The sequence below is a fragment of the Bacillus rossius genome, chromosome 1 (genome assembly GCF_032445375.1).
Source record: "Bacillus rossius redtenbacheri isolate Brsri chromosome 1, Brsri_v3, whole genome shotgun sequence".
Lineage (NCBI taxonomy): Eukaryota > Metazoa > Arthropoda > Insecta > Phasmatodea > Bacillidae > Bacillus > Bacillus rossius.
Window position 1 is genome coordinate 3,489,852 of NC_086330.1, and position 25,536 is coordinate 3,515,387.

The 25,536-nt window shown below is 39.8% G+C and overlaps 1 protein-coding gene across 2 annotated transcripts in view; it reads left to right on the plus strand.

Annotated features, from left to right (window-relative positions):
• LOC134531277 (nuclear pore complex protein Nup214) overlaps positions 1-25,536 on the plus strand; it is a 47,123-nt gene that overhangs the window by 19,964 nt on the left and 1,623 nt on the right. Inside the window, exons 8-18 of one of the 2 annotated variants that reach the window (XM_063366973.1) lie at positions 213-660; positions 1,671-1,881; positions 6,556-6,780; positions 6,855-7,042; positions 7,896-8,051; positions 9,260-9,430; positions 12,342-14,858; positions 15,587-15,690; positions 19,520-19,627; positions 23,155-23,307; positions 24,345-24,531. In XM_063366973.1, coding sequence (XP_063223043.1) covers positions 213-660; positions 1,671-1,881; positions 6,556-6,780; positions 6,855-7,042; positions 7,896-8,051; positions 9,260-9,430; positions 12,342-14,858; positions 15,587-15,690; positions 19,520-19,627; positions 23,155-23,307; positions 24,345-24,531 — 4,468 coding nt within the window. The remainder of the gene's footprint in view (positions 1-212; positions 661-1,670; positions 1,882-6,555; positions 6,781-6,854; positions 7,043-7,895; positions 8,052-9,259; positions 9,431-12,341; positions 14,859-15,586; positions 15,691-19,519; positions 19,628-23,154; positions 23,308-24,344; positions 24,532-25,536) is intronic. The other variant, XM_063366979.1, reaches the window with a different exon arrangement.

A 25,536-nucleotide genomic window follows, 5' to 3' on the forward strand; every position in this document is an offset into this window, starting at 1 on the left:
TGGTTTTATTTCAAATCACCATATAATGTTGCATGTGTCTTTTCTGAATGTGTGTGTGTTGCGTGTGGTTCATGAAATGTTTTAGCGGGTGTTGTGTGTGGTTCGTGAATGTTTTAGCGGGTGTTGTGTGTGGTTCGTGAATGTTTTAGCGGGTGTTGTGTGTGGTTCGTGAATGTTTTAACGGGTGTTGTGTGTGTGCGTGGTCGTGTCAGGGGACAACCAGGTGCTGCCCCCCATGCCGTTGCTGATGCTGCTGTCGCACCAAGGGCTGCTGTGCCTGTTCCACGCCATCAACCTGCGGCCGGGCGCGGCCGTGCTCTGTGCCCCGCCGGAGCTGCCCGAGGACCAGAGCGGCCTGGCCCTGTTTGGCGCCCCGCCCGCGGAGGAGCAGCGGCCTCCGCAGCCACAGGAACCATCGCAGCAACAACTGCAACAACAGCAGCAACAACTGCAACAACTGCAACAACAACAGCTGCAGCAGCAACAACTACAACAGCTGCAACAGCAACAACAGCAGCAGCAGCAGCAGCAGCAGCAGCAGCAGCAGCAGCAGCAGCAGCAGCAGCAGCAGCAACCACCACAGCAGCAGCAGCAGCAGCAGCAGCCGAGCTGGTTTGCCAATTCCTCGTTCCCGAACGTACGGGTCAACCTGAGCCAGAAGTGAGTAGAGTCGTCGTCCGATAAACCTTGCATATCGTGTTTTGCACTTATATATATTTTTTTCCTGGTGGTGGCCATTGCTAGAGTAGCTAGCACTTTGCGTGGAAAAAATTTTTGTTTGTATAGAGACGAAAAAATTTTTTTTGCCTCTGCGACTTTAACGCCCCAACTCGTGAATTAAACACAAAAGCACAAATTTCTCACTTTTCCTCATTCTCCAGTGAAAAGTGAAACAAAATTTAGTTGTTTTTTTTTCATAGTATAAAGATTTTTTATAACTAGTGAGGGGTTAAATCCCAATATTCTTGAATCCGACCATACCCGCTATGTTTATGACCTCTCCAATTCCTGCAATACCTAACAATAAGACACAGGAGAAGACTGCCATTTTTTATACCCTTGATTTCTTCCACCTGTTGTATATTTTTTTTTACCCATCCCCTTGCCGTGGGTAGAGAAAAGGCGGAAAGATAACTAATCTTTTGTTAGTTCCTTCTATGAAAACTAGCATGTGCACATCACTGGCAAACTTGGTGTGGGACTAGAGGTATATCAAAAGTGCTCATATAAACACTAACAGTGTTTGCAGTTTTGTGAGGCAAAATTAACATTCATGAAGTGAACTTTTTTAACTTGAATATTTTTTGTACTTATATTTTCATTTTTTCCAATGAAACATCTGCGATAAAAAAAAAACTTACGGCAGCAATGTGGAAAGTATGAGTCTGAACCATGCAAGTGTTTCTAACTTCATCAAATGTAAATGGAACTATTTATATATGTTTTTTCTTATATGTTATATGTATTTAAATGTAGCACTTTCAACCTTTTTTTTAAATAAATAATTAAAATAGTGTGATTTTACGTTTGGTAAAATTTTTTTGTCACAAAATTTAAAACATAACGCTGAATTCTGTGACTTAAATTACTGCTTTTGTGATGTTTGAAAGTTCGGAAAAATTCATGTCGGTAGCTAGCTGTGTTATTAACGGTCGGGTGCGGTGTCTCAGGTTCGAAGACGTGTCGCCATCCGCCGCGAGCAGCGCTCCTGCGCCAGCGTTCGGCCCCAAGCCCACCTACACGTTTGGCTCCGGCATAGGCCTGCTGCAGGCGCCGGCCGTCGCCCCGGCCAGCCTGGCCAAGAACCTGTTCGGGGCCGGCGAGCCGAAGACAGGTCCCGGGGTCCCCGCTGCGACCTCCGCGCTGGGGGCACCTCAGCAGGTACACGCCCGGTCCCGCTGGACATCTGCCCTAGCGTGATGCTGGGAGGGCGTTGGGAACCTCAGCTGTCACAGTCGGGTTGACCGGGCAGAACATTATCGAAAGTTAATAACGCCACTCATAATAGATGTAACCATATTCTTATTGTTAGATTAACGGGATTTTAATATTTACGTCCTACGAATATCGGCCAAACAAAAATGTGCAAGATAAAAAGTAACAAATATTTCGATTTTTTTCAGAAACGATTCAATTCGAAATCTCGAATTGAATAAGATAATATAATATTATAATATACATATAATAATTAGGGATGGGGCGAATCCTGATTTCCTCGAATCCGAATCCTAACTCGAATCCTCGACTGGAATTGCCGAATCTCGAACCCAAACCCGAATCTTTTAATAGATGATGTCCACATATCTAATGTAAGTGAGATGTATTCTGCTTGCACTAAAAGTCCCTTGACTTTATCACATGTAGATTGGTACATTTCTGGTATAAGTGTATATAAAGACAACAATTTTTTCTTGAGAAATTTCAGTTTTAGTACAGATTAGCGGTTAGGATTTTTTCTATAAATAAGCTAGAGGTCTGCGAGCCTAAGAATTTTACTTCGAGCCTAGCTCGAGCTTTTGTGGTACAGTTACAATTTTGGGAAATTATTTCTATCTTAAACTTAATATCATGTTTGAATAAAGTATTAAAATGAAGTGGGCTTATTAATTTTGGGTAACTATTTACAGTGTGTGTTTACATTTTGCACTGCTAGAAAAAAAATAACATTTTTTTTCATTGAATCTTACCTGTTTCCATTGGTTCATTAGTAACTGATATCATCCAACTAACATAACCAAGTATATGTTTGTGTAAATGTAACATATCTTTGGAAAAATTTCACCGTTGTCAATTTTTTTGGAGTCCTTACTGAGCTTCAACAAACTTAGCACCAAAAATCATGTTGGTATTAAAATGAAGTGGGCTTATTAATTTTGGGTAACTATTTACGGTAAATATTTACTTGGGCGGTATTTCCGGAAAAAAATGTTAAAAATCCGAAAATACCTTTATTTTATGCTCTTCAACTTCCTCTTTTCATTAAAAGTGGCGGAGGTAAGAAATTCCAAATACTTTAGGAGATATCGAATTTTTAAATTTCATCATATGTAGTTGAGCGGTATTTGCAAAAAAAAATGTTAAAAATCCGAAAATACCTTTATCATATGCTCTTCAACTTCCTCTTTTCATTAAAAGCGGCGAAGATAAGAAATTCCAAATACTTTAGGAGATATCAAATTTTTAAATTTCAGCACAAAACCAGCGCATTCCTGTGGCGTGCGTGCACCATTGTTTCTTGTTTACGTACGAGTATCTATTTTTTTATTAGAAAATGATGTCACGTGAATGTTCGTGATAGGCCAGAATTCAAATGAACTAATACGTGATTATTTAGTTCAATTATTGTTTAAAACGGTGTTTAATTACCGCCTCCAACTTAGGTGAGTTTTTAACGTTTCTAATTTTAAAGTCTTATTTGTTATTTTGATATTGTTGTGCAAGTAATAAGTAACAAAAAAACTTACGTGAGTTGTTACTGTACATCCTTTGTTACGGGTTTGTTAGGTAAGGTCAGTTACATTATAAATAATTTAAAACTAAAGAATAATTAAAATTAATTCACATTATTTTTAATATCACCTTAGTTTGAAAGTATTTATAATGTAACTGACCTGACCTAATCGACCATTTTAGTTTACTGTTCACCCTCTGTCCGGGTTTGTTTGGTCAGGTCAGTTACATTATAAATATTTTAAAACTAAACAGCCATTAAAATTAATTCACAAAATAATTTTTAATGTCGGCTTAGTTTGAAAATATTAATAATGTAACTGACCTGACCTAATCAACCATTTTATTAATTACGCATTCACGATTCACGTGTTCACGAACACACGGCAAAATAACAAAAATGGCGCCGCTCGAATGGTTCCACAGGTCTTGTATTGCAAAATTAAAAAATTAGATATCTCCTAAAGTATTTGGAATTTCTTACCTCCGCCACTTTTAATGAAAAGAGGAAGTTGAAGAGCATAAAATAAAGGTATTTTCGGATTTTTAACATTTTTTTTCGGAAATATTGCCCAAGTAAATATTTGCCCTATTTACAGTGTGTGTTTACATTTTGCACTGCTAGACAAAAAATAACATTTTTTTTCATTGAATCTTACCGGTTTCCATTGGTTCATTAGTAACTGATATCATCCAACTAACATAACCAAGTATATGTTTGTGTAAATGTAACATATCTTTGGAAAAATTTCACCCTTGTCAATTTTTCTGGAGTCCTTACTGAGCTTCAACAAACTTAGCACCAAAAATCATGTTGTTTCAACATTTCCACTTTTCAGCACAATAATTCTGAGAGAGATTGTCACAGAGTATTAAATTCTGTTCTTTAATCTATCATGCAGAACAACAATTTGTTCTGCACATTCAGAAGTTAAATTAGCTCTACGATTGGAGATGAGATAGTGTTTCCAGCAAATGAGAAGCGTCTCTCGCTGGCAACCTACTTGGCTGGAATGCTTTAGTAAAATTGCTTAACCTCAAAATTAGTGTCATAAATATCTGTAACTGGTCATTAAAGTTTAATCAATTGAAAGTAATAAAAATAAAAGCATGTTACTTCATTCAATTTACACTTGCAAAAAAACATACACACAATAAACCTACATGGAAATTAAAGTCTTTTTCAATATCCTGAAGTCTGAAATATGTTTACTCATGTCATTAAATGTAGAGCTGTATTGAAGAAGCCGATTTTGCCAATATTTAGTTGAATCGGCATTTCTGCCGACTTCCGATACAGTACGCTCGTTAATTTTCGGCCGATATTACTGAAAAACGAAAGAGACTGCCATAACCTAAAAATCCACGAGTACCATTTTCACTTTTCGTAGTAGTACTGCATTCTTTCAGATCGCATTATTTCTTAGCAACATGTGCCAACCGTACATATCAAAGTTTAACATCCTTTTTTATTTTAACAATGTTCTTTAATTTAATATGTCATAAATAAATAATACATTACTATCACGGTAAATATACATCTCAGTTGTTACGGTAACTATAGTGCAAATATGGTAGCTATCATGCTTCTGTAGTAATTATGGTATTCTACAAAGAATCTTTAGTTCTTTTATGGTAATTATCTTAAAATAACTATTGGGTTTGTACTGTAGTTATGGTACATCATCCATATTTCTTCGTATGTTGTTGTTCATTTGTCTTTTCTTCATATTTACGTGTGCCATTATTTGAGACAAGAAGTTTCAGAAAAAATTTTAACGGACATTATATCACACATTTAATGGCGTAAATGACGAGACCTCGGGTAATTTAAACGCTTTATACGGAAAAACCTACCATGCGGGACCTCGTAAGCAAGTTTTACTGTATTTTTTTTCCCGTAAATAGTAAAAACCGAATCCTTTGACGAATCCTATATCAGACCCGCCGAACCTTCGAATCCCTAGGATTCGGCGGATTCGGCGGATATTGGATTCGGTCGCCCCATCCCTAATAATAATACAGTTCTGCGATGATACCCCATTGCCTCCTGCATTATGCTGGGGGGAGAAACTACACATCACCTGGCCCCTGAACCAGGGAGGGAAGTTAACACAAGTCAAAAAAATCCATGAACCAACCGGGAGTCAAACCTGGGATTCTTGGCTTTACCATGCAGATGTTTTGACCACAGAATCTACAGTTCAGACTGATATTATGATACATAGGCATATTTGCACCTAATCTGTGTTTACATTTCCTCTAAAACATACTTTTAACAGTTTTAATTTTCATGGTTGTGAAATTACAGGTTCACTTATTGTGTTTGCTTAAGACGTTCTGCAGAATGTGAAACTAAGATGTATAAAAAACTTTAAAAAAATATATAATAAAACTACAGTTACAACATTATTATTCAACCCTAATGACTTATTAGGTCAGCTAGCCTTTAAACAGTTCTGGCCATTAACAGATAAATAAAAGTCTAGCAGGAAAATATTTTTTTAATACCTGATTATTAGCAATTTGAATTTATAATAGGACATTAGCACAGCAACTGAATGCTACATCAGTGCAATCACAACTCACACCAGTACCAGTTGAAGAATCTGTAATCTTTGTTTAGTTTGACTGACTGTATTTAGCAGTTGAGAGCGGTGTCCTGCTAGAGTGGTGAGCCGGCAGCCGTGTCCCAAAGACAACACCAGCTCAGGAATTAGCGAGGGCTAAAAGTGTTCCCTTGGACACGTATGCTGCAGAATCTGGACCAGTTCCTAATCTGCTCTGTAAACACACTGTATACTAAGTTTCTAGGAGCCTTGTGTGTATTCGCAGTGGTCGACCAAGGTTGATCCCTCTTGACACTGTGCAGGAGGGGCGTGTTATCTGACAGTCCAGGAAGCTTGGGGGCGTGGAATGTCGGAAGCGCCATGCTGAGCGTAAGCCTCGGATCAGACTGGTGTCGTGTCCTGTGCGGTGGTGGTCGGCAAGCCCAACAGGGCGTGCCAAGTGCCAGCGTGAGGAGCTAGACGGGGTTGGGCAGACCCCCAGCTGGGCGACAGAGAGCCCGTGGAGCCGCGGGATGTACCGTACCGTGTGTTGCAGCAGCAGGCGGAGGCTGCCCGGACGCCGCCCCCGGTGATACTGAGGCTGGGGGCGGGCGGCCGTGGCGCCACAGCGCCGGAGGCGGCGGGGGCGCCGGAGGCGGCGGCGGGAGCGGCCCGCGAGGAGGCCCGGGCCGTGGTGGAGGCGGCCATACGGGAGGAGCTGGACCACTTCCGGGAGGAGATGGAGGACCTGCGGGCCCGGGCTGCAGCCGTCAGCTGCCACGTGAGTCTCGCTCGGCACCGCTCGTTGCCGTGTGGCGTGCGCGGAGGGTGAGGGGGCCGTGACGTCTCGCGCAGGTCGGGGGCGAGGAGGAGGTGGCAGCCCTGCGCGCCGGCCCGGAGAAGCTGCTGGCGTTCTGCCGGGAGCTGAAGGCCACGACGCTGGGGCAGGCCGCGGAGATCCAGGAGCTGAAGGGCGTGCTGCTGGAGACGTTCGCCTGGCTGGAGGACGCGCGCTCCCGCGTGCAGCTGCACAGCAGCCCCAGGTGCGCTGTCAGCTTTCAAAACTGGGCGTAGTGTTGAGAGAAATTATGTGTTAGTGAATAATTATGGTTTTTGAAAATTCAACATGATGATGTCCCCATCTGAGAATGTATGTTTGATATTAATGGAAGGACTGAAGAAGGGGGGGTTGCTGAGACTTTGGTGTGAGAACAGGAACAACTTAATGTGTTTTCCCTCATAATCGTCGCACATTTTATACTAAAATCAAGTTTAGAAAGTTGGGGTGAGACGATTATGCGGAAATTTTTTTGTTTTGTTTGGTAAAGTTATTCGTAAATTCGAAACCCGTTCATGGAAAATACGTTTATTTAAAAAAAAAGTGGAGTATACAAGAGCATGCCAAACAATTTATATTAATAATTCATGCAACAAAAACCTTTCTATCAACTTTAAATAGAAAAACAAAACCTGTGACCCGAACGCAAGCCACTTGAATTTGTGACGTGAACTAATGCGTAACTATCATTGTAGTACACATTTACCATGGAAAGTCGGTCTATGGACGATAATAGTACGTGATAACGTCATAAGAAAACATTGATGAAAAATTGCATACTTTTTTAATTTTCAAATATTATTTACAGTTTTTTTGCAAATTTAATTTAAATAATTTTTTTAAATATAATCGCGAACAATCAGTTAAAAAGCCCGCCTTAACCTGTTTGATATTATAGAAGATTTTTTTGCACGGTGGTTGGCCCGGTTCTCACACGCTCGGCTCAGGCGGGACGTGACAATTTTTTAGTGCGTGTAGCCGGCGTTCATCGATCTATAAGACGTCATGACGTCGGAAACTAGCAGCCGCGCAGCGTCGTGACCCGGCCGTCTGCGCAGGTACATGCACCTGACGCAGCTGCGCACGCTGGACCACATCAACCTGTCGCGGTCCCGCGAGATGGACCGCCTGGCCGACTACCTGGAGGGCCAGCTGCAGGAGGTGAACCGCTGCCTGGACTCCCAGTGGGCCGCCTTCCAGCAGTCCAGCGCCAAGTACGTGCCGTGAGCAGGACCAGTCCTTGCAGTAGCTGGGCTTGTGGTGGGGTTTGAACACTTATACATGGTTGTTATTGTCTCTGCACAAGTCCATCTCTTCCTCTACCCCTGTTCGAGCGTCCGGTGCTATGCCGTTCCCAGATCATGCTTTCATGTACCTCTTTTCCTCTTTCTTAAATAGGTTCGTAAATAGCATTTGAGCACTTCTCTGAATACCTCAGCAGCTTCTTAATTCCATATTCTATTGTTTCCATCAGCTGGTGACGTGTTAACTGAGGTACTGTCTTCGATAATAATAATGTTCTCAGGTTTTCACGGCCGTTGTCCGAAATAGCTTGGCTTCAGGGTTGTAGTCGCGTCCTTGGCGAATGATTCCCCGACGTTTCGGTCGACATTACAGTCGCCATCATCAGGGAACAGTTACCTACTGCTCCATGATGATGGCGACTGCAATGTCGACCGAAACGTCGGTGAATTATTTGCCAAGGACGCGGCTACAACCCTGAAGCCAAGCTACTTAAGGTATTGCTTTATAATTACTATTTTACATTCATATAGTATCTTTATTTGATGTGGCAGTATATGATTTTCATCATTTCCTCCCTTCACTAACTCAAACGAAACTGACAGTTACAAGTTCACGGGCTAGACATATGTTCCAATTTGAGTTTGAATTAAATATTAATAAATAATTGTACTCAAAAAAGTCTCTTTATAAAGAATCTAAAAATTCAAGCTAGGTGTAGTGTCACATAACTATGCTAAGTCAGTAAATTCCAAAATGAAATTAATTTAGGAAGTTAAATTAGGTAAAAAAAAATTTATTCTTGAAAAACACAGATTTTTATTAGTTCCCATGATTTTATCACTTAATCTAAATAATAAATCAATTCGTCTGGAAACATTGTACTCCATTTTTGGTAATACACTTTTATCTGATATGCAAATTTGCATATTAGTATTTATTTTTCGATGTAAATGAACTGCTGCTATGTATTGCTAAACCTATGTATTTAATTTTAAAACGCTCAAATTTTAGTGTTATGGATATGTTAAAATAACAAAGTTTTTTCAATTAAGAATGTACATATATAAAACATTAATCTTATATGTGTTTGCGAGCTACTAGTCCAGTACTGTGTTCACAAACATGTAGCCAGTGTGGAGTTAAGAAGCGCGGTGAAGTGGTGGGTGGACTGTGGCAGGAAGCGAATGCAGATCCCGACGCTGGAGGCAGTGTACCGCACCATGGTCGCGCACCACAGCATCCTGACACGGCAGTCCGCGCTGGTGCGGCGCCTGTTGGCACGCCTGCCCAGCGTCAAGAAGCAGCAGATAGGCTCCGTGCCGCTCGTCGCGAGCACCCGGGATGAGGCGTGAGTAGCGTGTCCCATCAACGCATTACCCTCTTTTCTCGCATCATCGTCGCACCTGTATTTTAGGCCGTCAAAATTTGGATAAAGAAACCTCTCGCGTAAACGTCGCATGATGTTTTTGGTCCCGCTATTAGATTTCCGAGCGCTTTGTGTGGGTATTTTTTCGGTATAAAACAATGTATTTTAAAGTAGAAATCTTATATTTATTCGGACATTACCACTTACTAATTTAATTAACGTAAATACAAAGTTGTCTGAGGTGGAAATTCTCTCTTAAAGATGTTTTTAAACGTTATAACGTATATCTGTTCGTTTGCGTCGCCTTGGTGTACCGCTTATAATAATGTTGCCAGAGCTAGTTGGCATCATTCGTGTTTGGTTATGTTGTTTTCCGTATAGAGCCCGCGCACGTAGTTGAATATCGATATCTCGCCATTGCATGCAACGCGCGCTCTATGTCAAGTGCCGAGTTAACTACATTTGATAGCCCGCACTCTTTCGTGGCAAGTGTGTACTACTACAATAGTTACACATTAGTTCACGTCAGATTCAAGTGGCTTGTGTTTGGGTCATAGTTTTGGTTTTTCTATTTAAAGTTGAAGAAAGGTTTTTGTTGCACGACTTATTAATTTAAATAGTTTTTCATGCTCTTTTAAACGTCACTTTTTAAATAAACGTACTTTCCATGAATGGGTTTTGTTTTCATAAATAACTTTTCTAACAAATTTTTTTTTCTTCGCATAATCTTCGCAACCCTACTTTTTAAACTTGATTTTAGAATAAAATGTGCGATGATTATGCGAGAAAACACTGTAATTTAATTATTCAAGATGTTTTGTGATTAAAAGCCTACATTTTGAGGTCCTGTCAGTTACCTGTTAACAAAGTTTTACTGTATTTGGAGTTGCGAGATGGACAGATTGCAACACCAATCAACACTGAGCTCACATGCAATACATAATGTTGTTTTACCATGATGCCTTTTTGGTATGAACTGATTACCGAGTGGTTCCCTTAATGCCTTGGGATAATACCTATCCATGAACAGTTCTTGTATGCTAAAGCTGGTGTTCACAGTTTCACTTTGTGGGCTCTCCCGGACTCGCATGCGAGAAACCCCCCAAGTTTTATGTTGAAAGCAAAAGCAAAATCAGTAAACAAACAAAAAATTAATTCCGAAGAGGAACTGCCCTGCACCAAAAAAAAATTGTGTGTTTACTAACGCATGTATTTTGCAGAAAAGGGTAAATAAGCTTTACCTTACCGCTCCTAAGCAACGAGCTGATAATACCCAAAACGCCTCTGTGCATATTTGGTAGCACTCCATACACCTGAAAGCTTAAACATTAATATAGGTACTAAAATAAATACCTTAATAACATGCATATCATACATAACAGGGAACAATCCAACAACATGATTTAATATTAAATTAAATTAATATAAATTTCAAGAGGGCTTATTCAAATCTTTAAAAATTCCTACAAGTCCTGTAAAATGTGTTTCCTAATGAGCTCAAATATATGTGAGTGCAAATTATTTTTATAAATTACGCATAAATTGGGGCGGTCATCCTTGGCCGGTGTGCGGCCCACCTCCCCCCCTCCCCCCGTTGCTGCGCCGATGGTAGCCGCTCCAAGCCCAATCAGACTGCTCTCTCCGCCACTGGCGCTCCGCGGCAACCATTCCAAAGAAACACAGTCTGCACATGCGTCAGTCTTGCACGTATCTGACCACAACTAGCTGCACTCACGTAATTACTCACAATAGCCGAATAATACTGCCCTCAGGTGAACGAATGACACTATTAAATAATAAAAGACACAAAAATTATACTTATAAAAACATTCTTAGAACATTTAACTAACTCAATTTAAAACCAAAAAAGATTTCTGTAATTAAAAGATAAAAGTTTAAAAAAGGTAAACAGACAAATCTTTTTACAAAAAAAAAGTTATTATAAAATATTGCCAAAAATAACTGTAAAAAAGTAGCCGGAGCGCACAGGCCACAACTTCACCATAAAGCAAGTAGTATTTTCATCCATTCACGCTCCAGCCATCTTGTTCGTATGATTTTTAAACTGTGAATTCCAGTTCGTAGTAATATGTTATGTGTAGCTTTCAGTTTGATGACGTAAAGTTAAGATTAGTTGTGGTGTTACCTCTGTATCTTGACTTACTTGGCGTTAGTTTGTTAGAAATTTTAAGGAATGTTCATTGTCGCATCATGACAATTTATGCGACCATTAGTATCAAAATTGTTTAATCTCTTTCTTGTCTTAAATTTTAATTTTTATAGATAACATTGGCATTTAAGTTCTTCAATTTTTTAAAGACATGAAAAAATTTGTGAAATCTATGAGTGTTTGAAAAGAGGTTATGTATGGTTTTATTTTATTAGATGAAAAATAAATGCATAAACCTGTAAAAGTTTTAAAAATATTCAGTGTTATGATTTACAATGAGAATAATTTATGATTGGGAACTCTTTAAAGTTCACAACATAGACAGTAAACTTTACTATTACAAATAATTGTAAGAATAATTAATTAAATATTGAGTTATTGACGTTATTCTGTATGATTTTTCAGAGTTAATATTTTTTTTTACGTTCATTGTAGCAATTAAATGGTTGATATAGCAGCAATATACTAGTACTAGTAGGTACATGAAATTTTGAGTACAAACTTTAGTGTTGTAAATACTTTACTGAAGCTTGCATCGCTCCCAAGTGAGAGATTGAAATCTCCATTAATCGTTGCCTGTGATGATCATGAATCATTCATTATTGTGTGGAACCAATTCGTTAATACCTGTACTATGAAATTAAATCTCATCTGTACATTAAGTAGAGGCTGGATGATAAGTTGAGATGCAGGGGAGTGCGATTGTGTAATGTTTCTGTGCAGAGACAAGGAGCTGTCAGACCTGGCAGAAGCGCTGGTGACGAACCTGAAAGTGTCGGACATGACGAGCAGTGGGCTCCCGGGCGTCGCCCCGCCAGCCGCCAGCCGTCGCTCCCTCGGCGCGCTGAAGCAGAGCAGGCTGAGGGACTTCCTGCAGCAGCGCCCCGTGGCTCGCATCTGCTCCACCAGGAGCGCCCCCATCGGCCCCGCCACCTTCGTCCCGGCCCCCCTCACCGTCACGGCCGCCAAGCCCGGCGGGATATCCAGCGGCACGCCCGTCGTCCCCAAGCCCTGCGGCCAGAGCTCCCCGGGGAAGACCGCCCAGTCCAAGCCAAGCCCTGCCCCGGGTGTCGCCTTCCAGGGTTTCACAAGCCCCATCTCCCCGCAAACTACATCAAAGGAACTTGATTCTCCACTTTTCTCGAAGGGCTCTTTCGTGTTCTCGCATGCTCCTGATAGCAGTACTGCTCAGCTCACGAGCAGTTACTTTTCGTTAGCTGGTGGCTCCGTTGCGGGCAAACCGGCATTTGCGGTTGCATCGAAAAATATGACTTCCGAGAAAGAAGTAAATAAAGTTCAAGCGGATTCGAGAACTTCGGGCCCTCCTGTCTCGTCTGTTTTCTCATCTTCGTACTCGCCGAAGCCTCCTGCTGCAGGTTCTCCAAAGGTTGTGGAGTCGAGCGTGAAACCTCAGAAAAGTTCTTTGTCGTCATTAAGTGACATTGTCGCTAGCATCGGGGAGCCGGCTCCTCGTGAAGACAAACCTGCCGTGAAGCAGGTGAACGATTCTGCCACTGCTGTGTTTGGCAGTACTGCGGCATCATCACCCAAATCAGCTACGATGTTCAAGTTCGGTGTCATACCGCAAAGCTCTTCGGAGCCATCGGGGGGTGCACTTAAAAGTACGTTCACTTTCACGACTGCAGTGTCCAATACTCAGGAGAAAACTCCTTTCAGTCTGTCTTTCTCAAGCGGAGGCCAAAACCAAGAGAAACCTGCTTGGCAAACAAGTATATTCGGTGCGGGAACTGCCAAGATTTCACCTTCTTCTGAAAGCTCTTCTTTGAGCGCAGCAAAGGATAATGTTCCACATGCGTCAGTTTTTGGACTTGCGACATCTAATTTCAATAATTCTCTAAGCGCCCAGAATTCTCCCAAAGAGTCTGCTCTGCAAAACAAGACTGTAGTTTCTACAAGTAGTGGGGACATTTTGAAGGAAACTTCACGAGAATTCAGCAGTAAAGTTATAAGTGAACCAAAAACAGATTCTCTCGATCAGTCAGTCCCATTGTTTGGTAATTTGTCTTTGGACTCTTCTGCCAAGCAGAATGCCGTTCAGAGCATGTTCTTTGGCAGCCCGGCCTCGAATAAGGAAGTAGAAAGCAGTGTTCTGCAGACTCCCGAGACAACACCACCTCCTGAGCCAGTTGAGGCCACTCTTCCTCAGGAAACGGTTGTTGCAGTCGTACCAACATCACAGTCTGCTGAAGCTACTGTGTGTCCTACCACACCTTCAGCTCTGAAACTACCTGCAAATGCCTCGGAGATGAAGGAGAATGCCAGTGTCAAAAGTAGCATGTCTTCATTCTCGTTTGGCTCTTTAGAGATTGCTACATCAATCGCAGAAGCCAAGCCCCAGTCCGTGGACGGAAAGAATACGATGTCGACCCCTGTCGCGGTCACGTCGGCAAAATCTCCATCTGAGTCTAAATCTTCTGATCACGCACCCACTTCGAACTTTAGTTTTACGTTACCCACCACGTCGGCGACCTCGTCAGCATTCGCCCCTAAGACTGACAGCGCATTCTCTCAGAGCACTGTCCCGGAGGCCCAGTCGATAGCAGGGCCCGCCTCCACCACATCCACCTCTGCAGCGAGCTTCTTCGGCCAGCCCGTGTGCAGTCCCTCGTCCTTCGGCCAGTCGCCCGCAAACATCTTCGGCCAGGCGAAGACGTCTCTCTTCACCCCGACAACCTCCACGCCGACACTTTTTGGGCAGACGTCCACACCGTCCGTGTTTGGGCAGGCGAGCACTTCAGTTTTCGGACAGGCAAGCACAGCCTCCATCTTCGGTAATGCCAACGCCGCAGTAGCCACGACCCCTTCTGCCTTCGGCCAGGCAAAGACGAGCACCGCGGTGTTCGGCCAGAAGCCGACAGGCGCCCCCGGGATGTTCGGCCAGACGTCATCCGTGTTCGGCCAGGCCTCCACGCCGACCACGACCGCCGCTTCGACCTTCGGTACCCCGACCACAACTCCCGTGTTCGGACAGACGCCGACCAGCACGCCCTCCCTGTTCGGCCAGGCGGCCACGAGCACGTCGTCACCGTTCGGCCAGGCACAACCCGTGTTCGGCTCGCCGTTCGGCCAGGCGGCGGCCGCCGCGCCGGCGTTCGGCCAGACCGCCACCACCACCACGGCTGCTCCGTCCTTGTTCGGCCAGACGCCGCCCACCGGCTCCTTCTTCAGCTCCTCGGCCTTCGGCCAGTCGTCCGGCTCCGTGTTCGGCCAGGCAGCAAAGTGAGTTGGTTGTGAGTGTGTAACTGGATACTGACAGGGCGTTGCTCACAGGGTAGCAGACTCCTGCACTGAGAACCCCCATAGGCGTCTTCCCTGTTCTGAATAGTGATGAAGCAGAGCTAAACTCCGCAGATTCCAGAATCTGGATAAACGTTCGTGCCCTGCGTACCCCATGTTTAATTTTTGAATTTACTACGTTTCTTCCAGTATTGTTCTTCATATATTTTTCTTTAACTAAAAATATTTCAAATACTAATAATTTTATGGCATTCAAGGGTTCAAGGATTCGACTGACCCAGCTCTAATATACATACTTAATACTATCTTATTGATTCCTACAAAGATTTGCTGCGTGTCTGCCAGCAGCAATTTTGTGTTTGCTTCATGGTGACACTTTTGAGATTAATTATTGGTTTATCTCTAGCTTCCTCTCTAATAATTTTGATTCTGATAAATATATATTAATAATGACCCGAATCTTATATTTTATTCTAGGAATTGGTATGCCAATTTTTCATTACTTCAATTGCTCTGATTTCCATGTGGAATCGGAACCGTCGATTTTCAAACTTTGAGGAGGAATTGTACCGTATAAGGAATCGCATAATATTTAGAACGGTGGGTCGTAAGCAGTTGTTATACCAGATTTATCATATTATTTTCTGTGTTACCAAACCACGCAAGAATGTTTCTCCATCGCTGGTTGTGTGTGTGTGTGTGTGTGGCAGGCCTGGTTTCGGCAGCAGTGGTGGGTCCGTGTTCGGAGGCGGCACGTCGACCCCAGCGTTCAGCACGTCGGCAGCCTCCAGCGCGGGCTCGCCCTTCCAGCCAGGCAAGTGCCGGCTCCCGGAGAGCTTCACTTAGGACCGTCACGTGTGGATCCCGTAGATGGCGCCAACATTGTGTGGTGTTGTAAAACAAATTAATTTCGTCATTAAAAATAGCGGATTCCGTCTTCATCGTCATTAATAATTAAAACACATGTTGGGCTAATAAAAATTGTGTCTCAAGCACAATTACGATGCTTCAACATCTCATGGTAACACACATAAAATTCTACATATAAGTAAAAAAGAAAACCTGCAGCTAAAAAATTCAGTACTTTCTTAGTTCATGAGAAAGTTATAAATATAAAAATTAAAAGTACTACTAAACTTTTTTAACTACAATGTCTAAAATAATATTCTCACTATTTTAGTATCAAAAAACTACTACGCAGTGTCAAAATCCTGAAATCATTATACATATTATTTTATGTTTTTAAAGAAAAGCGTAAACTAAAGATATGTGTAAAGAATTACTATATTTTAATAGAAGACACAAGGTAATTGAAGTGAATTTTGCATCATATTGCTTTTTTTTCCTTCCATACATTGAGATGTGTATTATTGACATCTCCTTCTGTGTTTGGCGGTGTATTTACTTCAATTTTGTTGTTATTTCACTTTTATTGCAATTCACCATATAATCTTCCCTCTACATATAGAGTAATACGGGGCTACTGTGGTAAATTGTGTTGGGTTGAAATAATTTTCTGGTGGTGCACTACTTTTTATAGTTATGGGTAACAAGGAAACTAATTGATTGCTTCTGTTTCATTGTTAATAGACGGATATGGATGTGTTCATCGAATATCATAAAATTATTTTTGCCTAATCATGTTTATTATTAATCATATTTACGACACTTCAGGTATTGGTGAACAGAGAGCTTGATATCATGTTTGTTGGACAGATATGACGAGTCTCGACAGTAACTCCTCACCAGACTTCCCGTTCATTGCCTTTACGCACAATGCACTGAAATGTCTCTGTGGGATGTTGCATAGTGAACCTAGCATTTTATGGCTTAGTGATACAGGTGAATGTGTGGTGTATGCACTAATGTACTTTATTAAAGAGTAGGGATGGGGCGAATCCTGATTTCCTCGAATCCGAATCCTAACTCAAATCCTTGACTGGAATTGCCGAATCTCGAACCCAAACCCGAATCTTTTAATAGATGATGTCCACATATCTAATGTAAGTGAGATGTATTCTGCTTGCACTAAAAGTCCCTTGACTTTATCACATGTAGTTTGGTACATTTCTGGTATAAGTGCATATAAAGACAAAAAAATTTTCTTGAGAAATTTCAGTTTTAGTACAGATTAGCGGTTAGGATTTTTTCTATAAATAAGCTAGAGGTCTGCAAGCCTAAGAATTTTACTTCGAGCCTAGCTCGAGCTTTTGTGTACAGTTACACTTTTGGGAAATTATTTTTATCTTAAACTTAGTATAATGTTTGAATAAAGTATTAAAATGAAGTGGGCTTATTAATTTTGGGTAACTATTTACAGTGTGTGTTTACATTTTGCACTGCCATAAAAAAAATAACATTTTTTTTCCATTGAATCTTACCTGTTTCTATTGGTTAATTAGTAACTGATATCATCCAACTAACATAACCAAGTATATGTTTGTGTAAATGTAACATATCTTTGGAAAAATTTCATCTTTGTCAATTTTTCTGGAGTCCTTACTGAGCTTCAACAAACTTAGCACCAAAAATCATGTTTCATTTCCACTTTTCAGCACAATAATTCTGAGAGAGATTGTCACAGAGTATTCAATTCTGTTCTTTAATCTATCATGCAGAACAACAATTTGTTCTGCACGTTCAGAAGTTAAATTAGCTCTACGATTGGAGATGAGATAGTGTTTCCAGCAAATGAGAAGCGTCTCTCGCTGGCAACCTACTTGGCTGGAATGCTTTAGTAAAATTGCTTAACCTCAAAATTAGTGTCATAAATATCTGTAACTGGTCATTAAAGTTTAATCAATTGAAATTAATAAAAATAAAAGCATTTTACTTCATTCAATTTACACTTGCAAAAAAACATACACACAATAAACCTACATGGAAATTAAAGTCTTTTTCAATATCCTGAAGTCTGAAATATGTTTACTCATGTCATTAAATGTAGAGCTGTATTGAAGAAGCCGATTTTGCCAATATTTAGTTGAATCGGCATTTCTGTTGACTTCCGATACAGCACGCTCGTTAATTTTCGGCCGATATTACTGAAAAACGAAAGAGACTGCCATAACCTAAAAATCCACGAGTACCATTTTCACTTTTCGTAGTAGTGCTGCATTCTTTCAGATCGCATTATTTCTTAGCAACATGTGCCAACCGTACATATCAAAGTTTAACATCCTTTTTTTTTTCCAACAATGTTCTTTAATTTAATATGTCATAAATAAATAATACATTGATGGTAAATATACATCTCAGTTGTTACGGTAACTATAGTGCAAATATGGTAGCTATCATGCTTCTGTAGTAATTATGGTATTCTACAAAGAATCTTTAGTTCTTTTTATGGTAATTATCTTAAAATAACTATTAGGTTTTGTACTGTAGTTATGGTACATCATCCATATTTCTTCGTATGTTGTTCATTTGTCTTTTCTTCATATTTACGTAGGCCATTATTTGAGACAGGAAGTTTCAGAAAAAATTTTAACGGACATTATATCACACATTTAATGGCGTAAATGATGAGACCTCGGGCAATTTAAACGCTTTATACGGAAAAACCTACCATGCGGGACCTCGTAAGCGAGTTTTACTGTATTTTTTTCCCGTAAATAGTAAAAAACCGAATCCTTTGACGAATCCTATATCAGACCCGCCGAACCTTCGAATCCCTAGGATTCGGCGGATTCGGCGGATATTGGATTCTGTCGCCCCATCCCTATTAAAGAGTCAAACCAGTTATATTTAAATACTTCTAAATTTATGTGAATTATCCACTCAAAAGAAATTAACTTCATTGATGATATCAGAAAATTTAAAATTGAGCTTCATCTGAAAGTGTAAATGTAAATCAATAATCAGTAAGTAATTTGTCAGTAATTATATAAAAAAAAAAAGGGGGGGGGGGTTTGTCTGTAAAGTCGGTTTATGGACGATAGTTTAACGTGACAACATCATAAAAAAAAAAAATTGATGAAATTATTGCATACTTTTATGAATTAAATTGAATCATTTTTATTGACTTATCGATCACTATTTTGTATGGATACAAAGGAGTGAAATGACATCTACAATTTAATTGATAAATTTACTTTTATTTGCACTCATTAATTCAAATATGTTTATTACTTTAACGAAGAGATTATTTTTACTATAACTTTTATACATGTTTGCTATTTAACTTCTTCCAGTCTGTGTGTTATTCTCTTAAGGATAGGACGATGATAGGTAAAGAAGGAAACGAATGGGAGTGTTTCAAGTTTAATGTACCTCGAAAAAGTCAAATCGATGGTTGTTCCAATCGAGTGGAAGAGAGATAGATGCGGCGCAAGCGTACAATGAGCGTAACGGGACACAGCGTAACCAGACAATGTGCGTAACGGGACACTTTCGTGCGTGCAGCCGGCGTTCATCGATTTATTAGATGTCACGTCAATAAAATATTAGTAACCTGTTCATGTCATCTAAGGAGTAAATTTGTAACTATGTATGACGATCGTTTTGTTGCGAATGTCCAACAAGTCTTAATAGGTTAATGTGACAGTAATACATGTTGACTCGTGAGTGAAGCTGTGCACACTGTCGGACGACCGAGCGGGCACCGCGGTGGTGCTGAGTCGGGGTGCGGTGTGTGTCTGCAGGTGGGGGCAGTGTGTTCGGCGGTGGCTCTGGGGCCTTCAGCGGCGGAGCCAGCTCCTCCGTGGGCCAGGCGGGCTTCGGCGCCAGCCCCTTCTCCCAGGCCAAGACAGGTGCGTGCGTGACTTACGTGCAGCTCTCTCGTGACGTTCCCCCAAAAACATAATTATACATACTATATTTTAGAATTATATTATTGATGGTCATTTCCTTGGGTAGGTTTGAAAATGATAAATGAAAGTGAAATATGTACTGTACATCGCATTGACTTTTTAAGAAAAAAAGTCTTGGCTATTTATTGGATAAAAAGTGGTTTCGTTTGCTGAAACGTTTATAAAACTGAGCTGCGTGCAGTTTATTTCGATTGAGTTGGAGAATTAAATATGTTTTGGTTTTTATATTTTAAAGTGTTTTATTATTAATTAAGTTTACATAATTATAAACGTTTCAATCTCAGTGTAATAAATAATTGCTAGTAGTTACAGTTAGAAAAAAGAAACAATAAATTATTTTTAAATTAATCAGTTATTTTTAATTATTCTGTGCTTAACATTCGGAATCGGATTCATATCTCAAAAATTGCAGGGATTAGAATCGGATTCGAACCAAACTGAAAATCAAGGATTCGCACATCCCTAATATTTATACAGTTTGCAAACAAATTGAACGGATTTATTAGTGTTCATGTTGAGGGAGTTATGAATTCTTTTGTCTTTCAACCCCTATTATTAAAGGTGTATGAAAAGAGCTTTTAAAAATTTAATTTATAGCATCTATTATGTGATTTTTAGCATTTTATAGCATTTTCCATTTTGTGATTTTTAGCACTTTGTAGCATTTAAAAAAATTGTTTACTCTCATTTATTTTTGTTGATTTTGTTGTTGTAAATAATTAAAGCATATGTACAACGCACATAGGTATTAAGTAATGACAAAGTGAATTTTAAAATGCAGTTCGCGGTTTTTGGGGATTTCAGTTGCATGTTTTGAAATTACAGCAAAACCCCTTATTTGCACTTTTCATGGGGACAAAGTAAAAAAGTGTAAATAAAGGGAAAAGTAATAAATACTTTAAAGTTAATTAAAATACAGTCGCATCCTGCAGCGTTCATAACAAATACGGGCTACATTACACATACGCATTGCACCACAGTAAAAAAATTTAAAAAAAAGGGCCGCAAATTGTAAATTTACCATCAATAGCGCGCGGTGCGCGGAGAAATGTCATTGTACTCAATCAGCTGTTATGGCGCGGCGTAGCCGCCGGCTGGCTCTCTCTGTTCTCTGAGCTGCGCATGCGCAGTATAACTCACTAAACGCTCCGCCCAGACTCGTGACGTTCCATCAGCAGTCAGCCAATAGATGCGAGCTTAGCGGAAAAAAATATAAGCTCCACCTCCCGTGTACCAGTTTTGTCCAGTTCTAATAACAGTTTACAGTAGAACCCCTGTCATACACTTTTCAACGGAGGGCACAAAAATGGTGTATGATGCGGGAAAGTGTATGAAAAGGGAATGGCAATAATAATTTTTTCTTCAATATAGCATACCAGCACAATGTCAGATTAAACTTAAATACATAATGTGTAAATACATAATTGCATTATATGAAAGATATGAATTCATAATTATATATACATATAATAAAACCACCAGAAATGTAAAATACAGTCCATAATCAAGTAAAGCTGACATGAGAAACAGAGGCCTTATAAAATGTTATGAAGTCCTTTCTTGGAGGGCAGGAAAAGTCACCAAGCCTAAATTAGAAATTAAAAAAAAATTAGGCTATTGTAAAAAGAAAATCAGAAATTTATGCTTGTTTGTTTCTTTTTACAAACAACTTTATGCAACAGAACAATTTTCAATAATATTTTTAACTTGAGAAACGTAAAATACAAAACACTCCGATCGTAAGAAAACAATAACAAACGGGTATATTCAGTTCAAAGATTAATGAATGCACAAAATATGAGATCCGTGCCTTGGTAAAGCGCGTGCACCATTTTCATAATCATTGCCAGTTTGCGCCACTAGTCTCGCTTGGTGCTGGCCATAGATGCTACTAGCGAAGTGCACAGTCTTCCTGATAATATCCTTATCTATGGTGCGATAAAGTTATTTTCTTACGTTTGCAAATGTAAACAATGAACGTTTTTCAAAATAAAAGCATTAAAATGTAGTTGATCAGGAGGAATATAACAAAAAAAATTTGTGAATTTTGGGCTTTTCCGCATCGTTAAAACGTATGAAACGGGAAAGTAAACCATTGTAAATATAGTACTTTCGGCGGGACCAAAATTAATCGGCGTATGACACGGGAAAACGTATGAAACGGGAACGTATCATCGAGGTTCTACTGTATTGGTATACGCACCAGTTTTCTCGCTGCCGTGACATGTTCAAGTTTACGTTCATCTTGATGTCTTGATACCAATAATTAATTATTTACGATCCCCAGAAATAAATGGTTGGTTTAAAAAATATGCGTCAACTGTACAATACTTCCGAAATTATAAAATACATATAAAACAGTTACAAGACTGCGCTCATTTTATCTTGTAAAGTTTATGTCTCGTACCAGTATTTCGGCTAAGTTGTGACATAAATATAGTATCAGAACTTATAAGCAGCCTCGTAAAGTCGTAATATTCCCGTTACGTTTATACATTCGTGAGTTTACGTTTTTCCCTAGTACATTTTAGATTGTCTCCTACTATAATTACTCTGACTTTTACACGCCTAGGCTTAAATTATTTTTGTTTAGAAATAAAAGCAATTTTTCATGTTATAAAATATATATACAGTATTTTGCGATTTAAAATTTTCGTTGCCGACTATAACCGTTACGTTTTTCACAATGTTTTTAGGCCTACTATGGTTGTTACGTGAGGTAAATAGCGGGATGGATTCGATTTTTGAGACATAATTCGCGTGAAAGTATTGTATTGGACTAAATGGGAACTAAACGGGACCTGAAGAATATAATGCAAATAAGGGAAAACGTAAATAACGGTAACGTAAATAAGGGGTTTCGCTGTATTTAATAAATGTTGAAGTATCGCAAATAATCGCGGTAATTGAAAAATTTCGCATCTATTTAGCATTTATCGCAATTGCGAATTTCATACACCTCTACCTATTATATTCCACCCCTTGCAGTAAAAATTGGTCATATAAGAAATAATTTAGAATGAAAGTTGAAGATAATATTTTTAGGGGTTTACAATAAAAAGGAATATGTTAAAGGTATGGATTTCATAACTTTTTTTTTATTTCTACCCCCCTTTATTTTTGTCCTCCAACTTTGGTGTTTAACAATTCCTTGCTGTTTTATACTCACAAACATTTTCCAATTTATTTTTTTTATGAAGCAATTCTGTCCGACACATGCTTATTGCAATTCATTTTATTGTAAAAATTTGTAATGTAACACTTTAAAAATTACACTATTTTAGTAAAATAAGTATTCAAAAATGTTTAGTGTGATATTTTAAAAATTTTATAATACACAACGATACCACCAAAAACTTTGGCTACAAAAATGAAATTGTGTTTGAAATAAAACCATAAAATCTTGTATCTACCTACAGGTACAGAGTTCCTTTGCAACAGTAGCGATGCAGGTGTGTGCTCGGCAGGTGGGTTTGGCAGTCCGCCGGTCTTCGGGCAGCCCGGAGCCTCTGCCTTTGGGTCGTCCCCTTCGTTCGGGGCAGCGCCCTCGTTCGGGGGAGCCCCCACGTTCGGCAGCCCTCCGAAGGTGTTTGGAAACACTTCTCCGGTGATCGGCACTGGTGAGTTACTTCTGAGCAATATCTCTTGGTACTTTAAAAGTATCAACTTTATTGCGTTTCATTCTATTCAGGTTATTAATTTAAATAAAACTTATAGAAAGTAAAAGGGATAAAGTAACTACAGCCTCATGTGCATTTAATTAAATAAATAATCTGGTGCATGATAAATGTTACATATAAATATTTAATAAAAAAATAACATTTAAAATAAATGTAATCCAGAAATTATAGGCTAAAATGAAGTAGGTACAGTAACTGAAGCATGTAAGCTAGCTCTCGTAATTGTTTTATGCACGTGAAAAACAAAAATATCATAAGGTAACTCTGTAAAAGCAATACTGCATATAATTAAATTTAATGAAAAAAAATTTTTTTTTAACTTTAATATATTTTTTATTGGGGTTTTGCAGTGGGAATAAGTTTTTCATGCTTGAAACATGATTTTCTTGTACCACATAAGAAATATACTTATGTGGTTCCTTTCTGTATTGAAGTTACAGAAATTACCTTTCTTTTTCCACTTATTCACCCTTATCCCTAGAATTAAAATAGTTTTTGCCAGTTTCTGTTCACACTTATCCCTAGTAAGCGCTTCCAAGACTTTTTACTCTCCACAACCTCTTGTGAAAAGATAATTCCTCAAAACGTCATCAAGATACAAAGCGAGAAAGTTTTATACACTTGAACTCCGATTTTATGTAGGCTCACGGTTCCAAAAGATTGCCTTCGTAAAATCGAGGATAGCCCATTTTCAAAAAGTGAAAAGGGTACTGGTGTATTTTCAGGTTATGACAGGCATTTAAATTTTTCAATAATATTGACCAAATATTATCAGCAAAATCGGCTTCTGCCGATTTGTATCGGCACAGTATTAATTAGTTCTGCTCAAGGACACGCCAGTATCCAATCTTTATGGGAGAGATAAAGGAGGGGTGAAATGTGTGGTGAACTTCTGACTGCAATCCGCGGAACTGTGAGCATGCGTGACGCCACGTGAGCTCCGAGAGGAGAGTGAAGGGGAGGGGGCGTGGTTCCAGGGTTCGGAGCTGCGGGCCAGGCCCCGTCTGCCTTCGAGAGCATGGCCAGCCAGAACACGGTGACCTTCGGCAACCTGGCCCAGGCCCAGGGACAAGGGCAGGCCCAGGGGTTCGGCAGTCCGCAGGCCAGCGTGTTCGGCAACACCCAGCAGAGCGCGCCCGCCTTCCCCGCCACCTCCACCTTCGGGTGAGCGACGTTGTTTTATGATTCCAGTCACTCTGGTTCGACAAATGCTGCTCAACACAGGAACGCATGTCGGCGCTTGACCTTTTGTGCTAATGGGCAAGCAGGTTGCCAATACTGACCCAACTAAGTGAAAAAAGGAGCTTGAGATGAGACCAAATCGATGTTTACTGAGCATGTGAAACCACTGTTGTGGTTGATTACTTGCCATCATATTCACAGAATCATGACGGCCTTTACGTGTGCCATAGAGCAGGCCTGCCGTTTTTACGGATGATTTTATCCGTTTTCACTGATATTTGAAGCTGAAAATGGACTAACGGATAAACGGCGACATTCATTTATGATGCTTCGCAGATATTTTCATATTTGAATTTTGTTCGTGTGAATATTTACTTTCAACTAGCTATTTAAAGTTGTCAAACCACACAAGCGTCCAACAGTAAAGCAAACACCCACGTTAGGTGTAGCGCCATGGAACTTCCAATCGTTTAACCACAAACCAAAAACAAATACTCTCACATATTGTTTCATGAAGTACAGTATCTATGGTTTCGGGTAGGGGTGAGCCGATGCCGATTGCTGATTATTAAGATCGGCCGATTTTGGTCATTTTTGTCATTTGCATGATCGGCTTCATGCATGCCAATCCTTTTTGCCGATTACCGCTTCCTGAAGACAAAAAAAAATCTCAACGTAACACAAAAGCGCCAACATATTTTTTGCTTCAGAACTGTTGCTTGACGTTTTTAAGTAACTTTAACGTTACTTACGTGTTTTAATATTTTCTGCAAAAAAAAAAATTAAGTTATTCTTAAAAAATAAACATATTCATGAAAAGTACGTTTGTTAAAAAAGAGTAAACAAAAGCACACCAAACCATTTAAGAAGTCATGCATAGGGGCCTGTTCTTTTCGCGATTAAACGACAATAAACGCGAAATCAAAGTAAATTACAGTTTTTACGCGAAATCGCCATAACACAGCGTTTTTACATGAAATTTAGTAT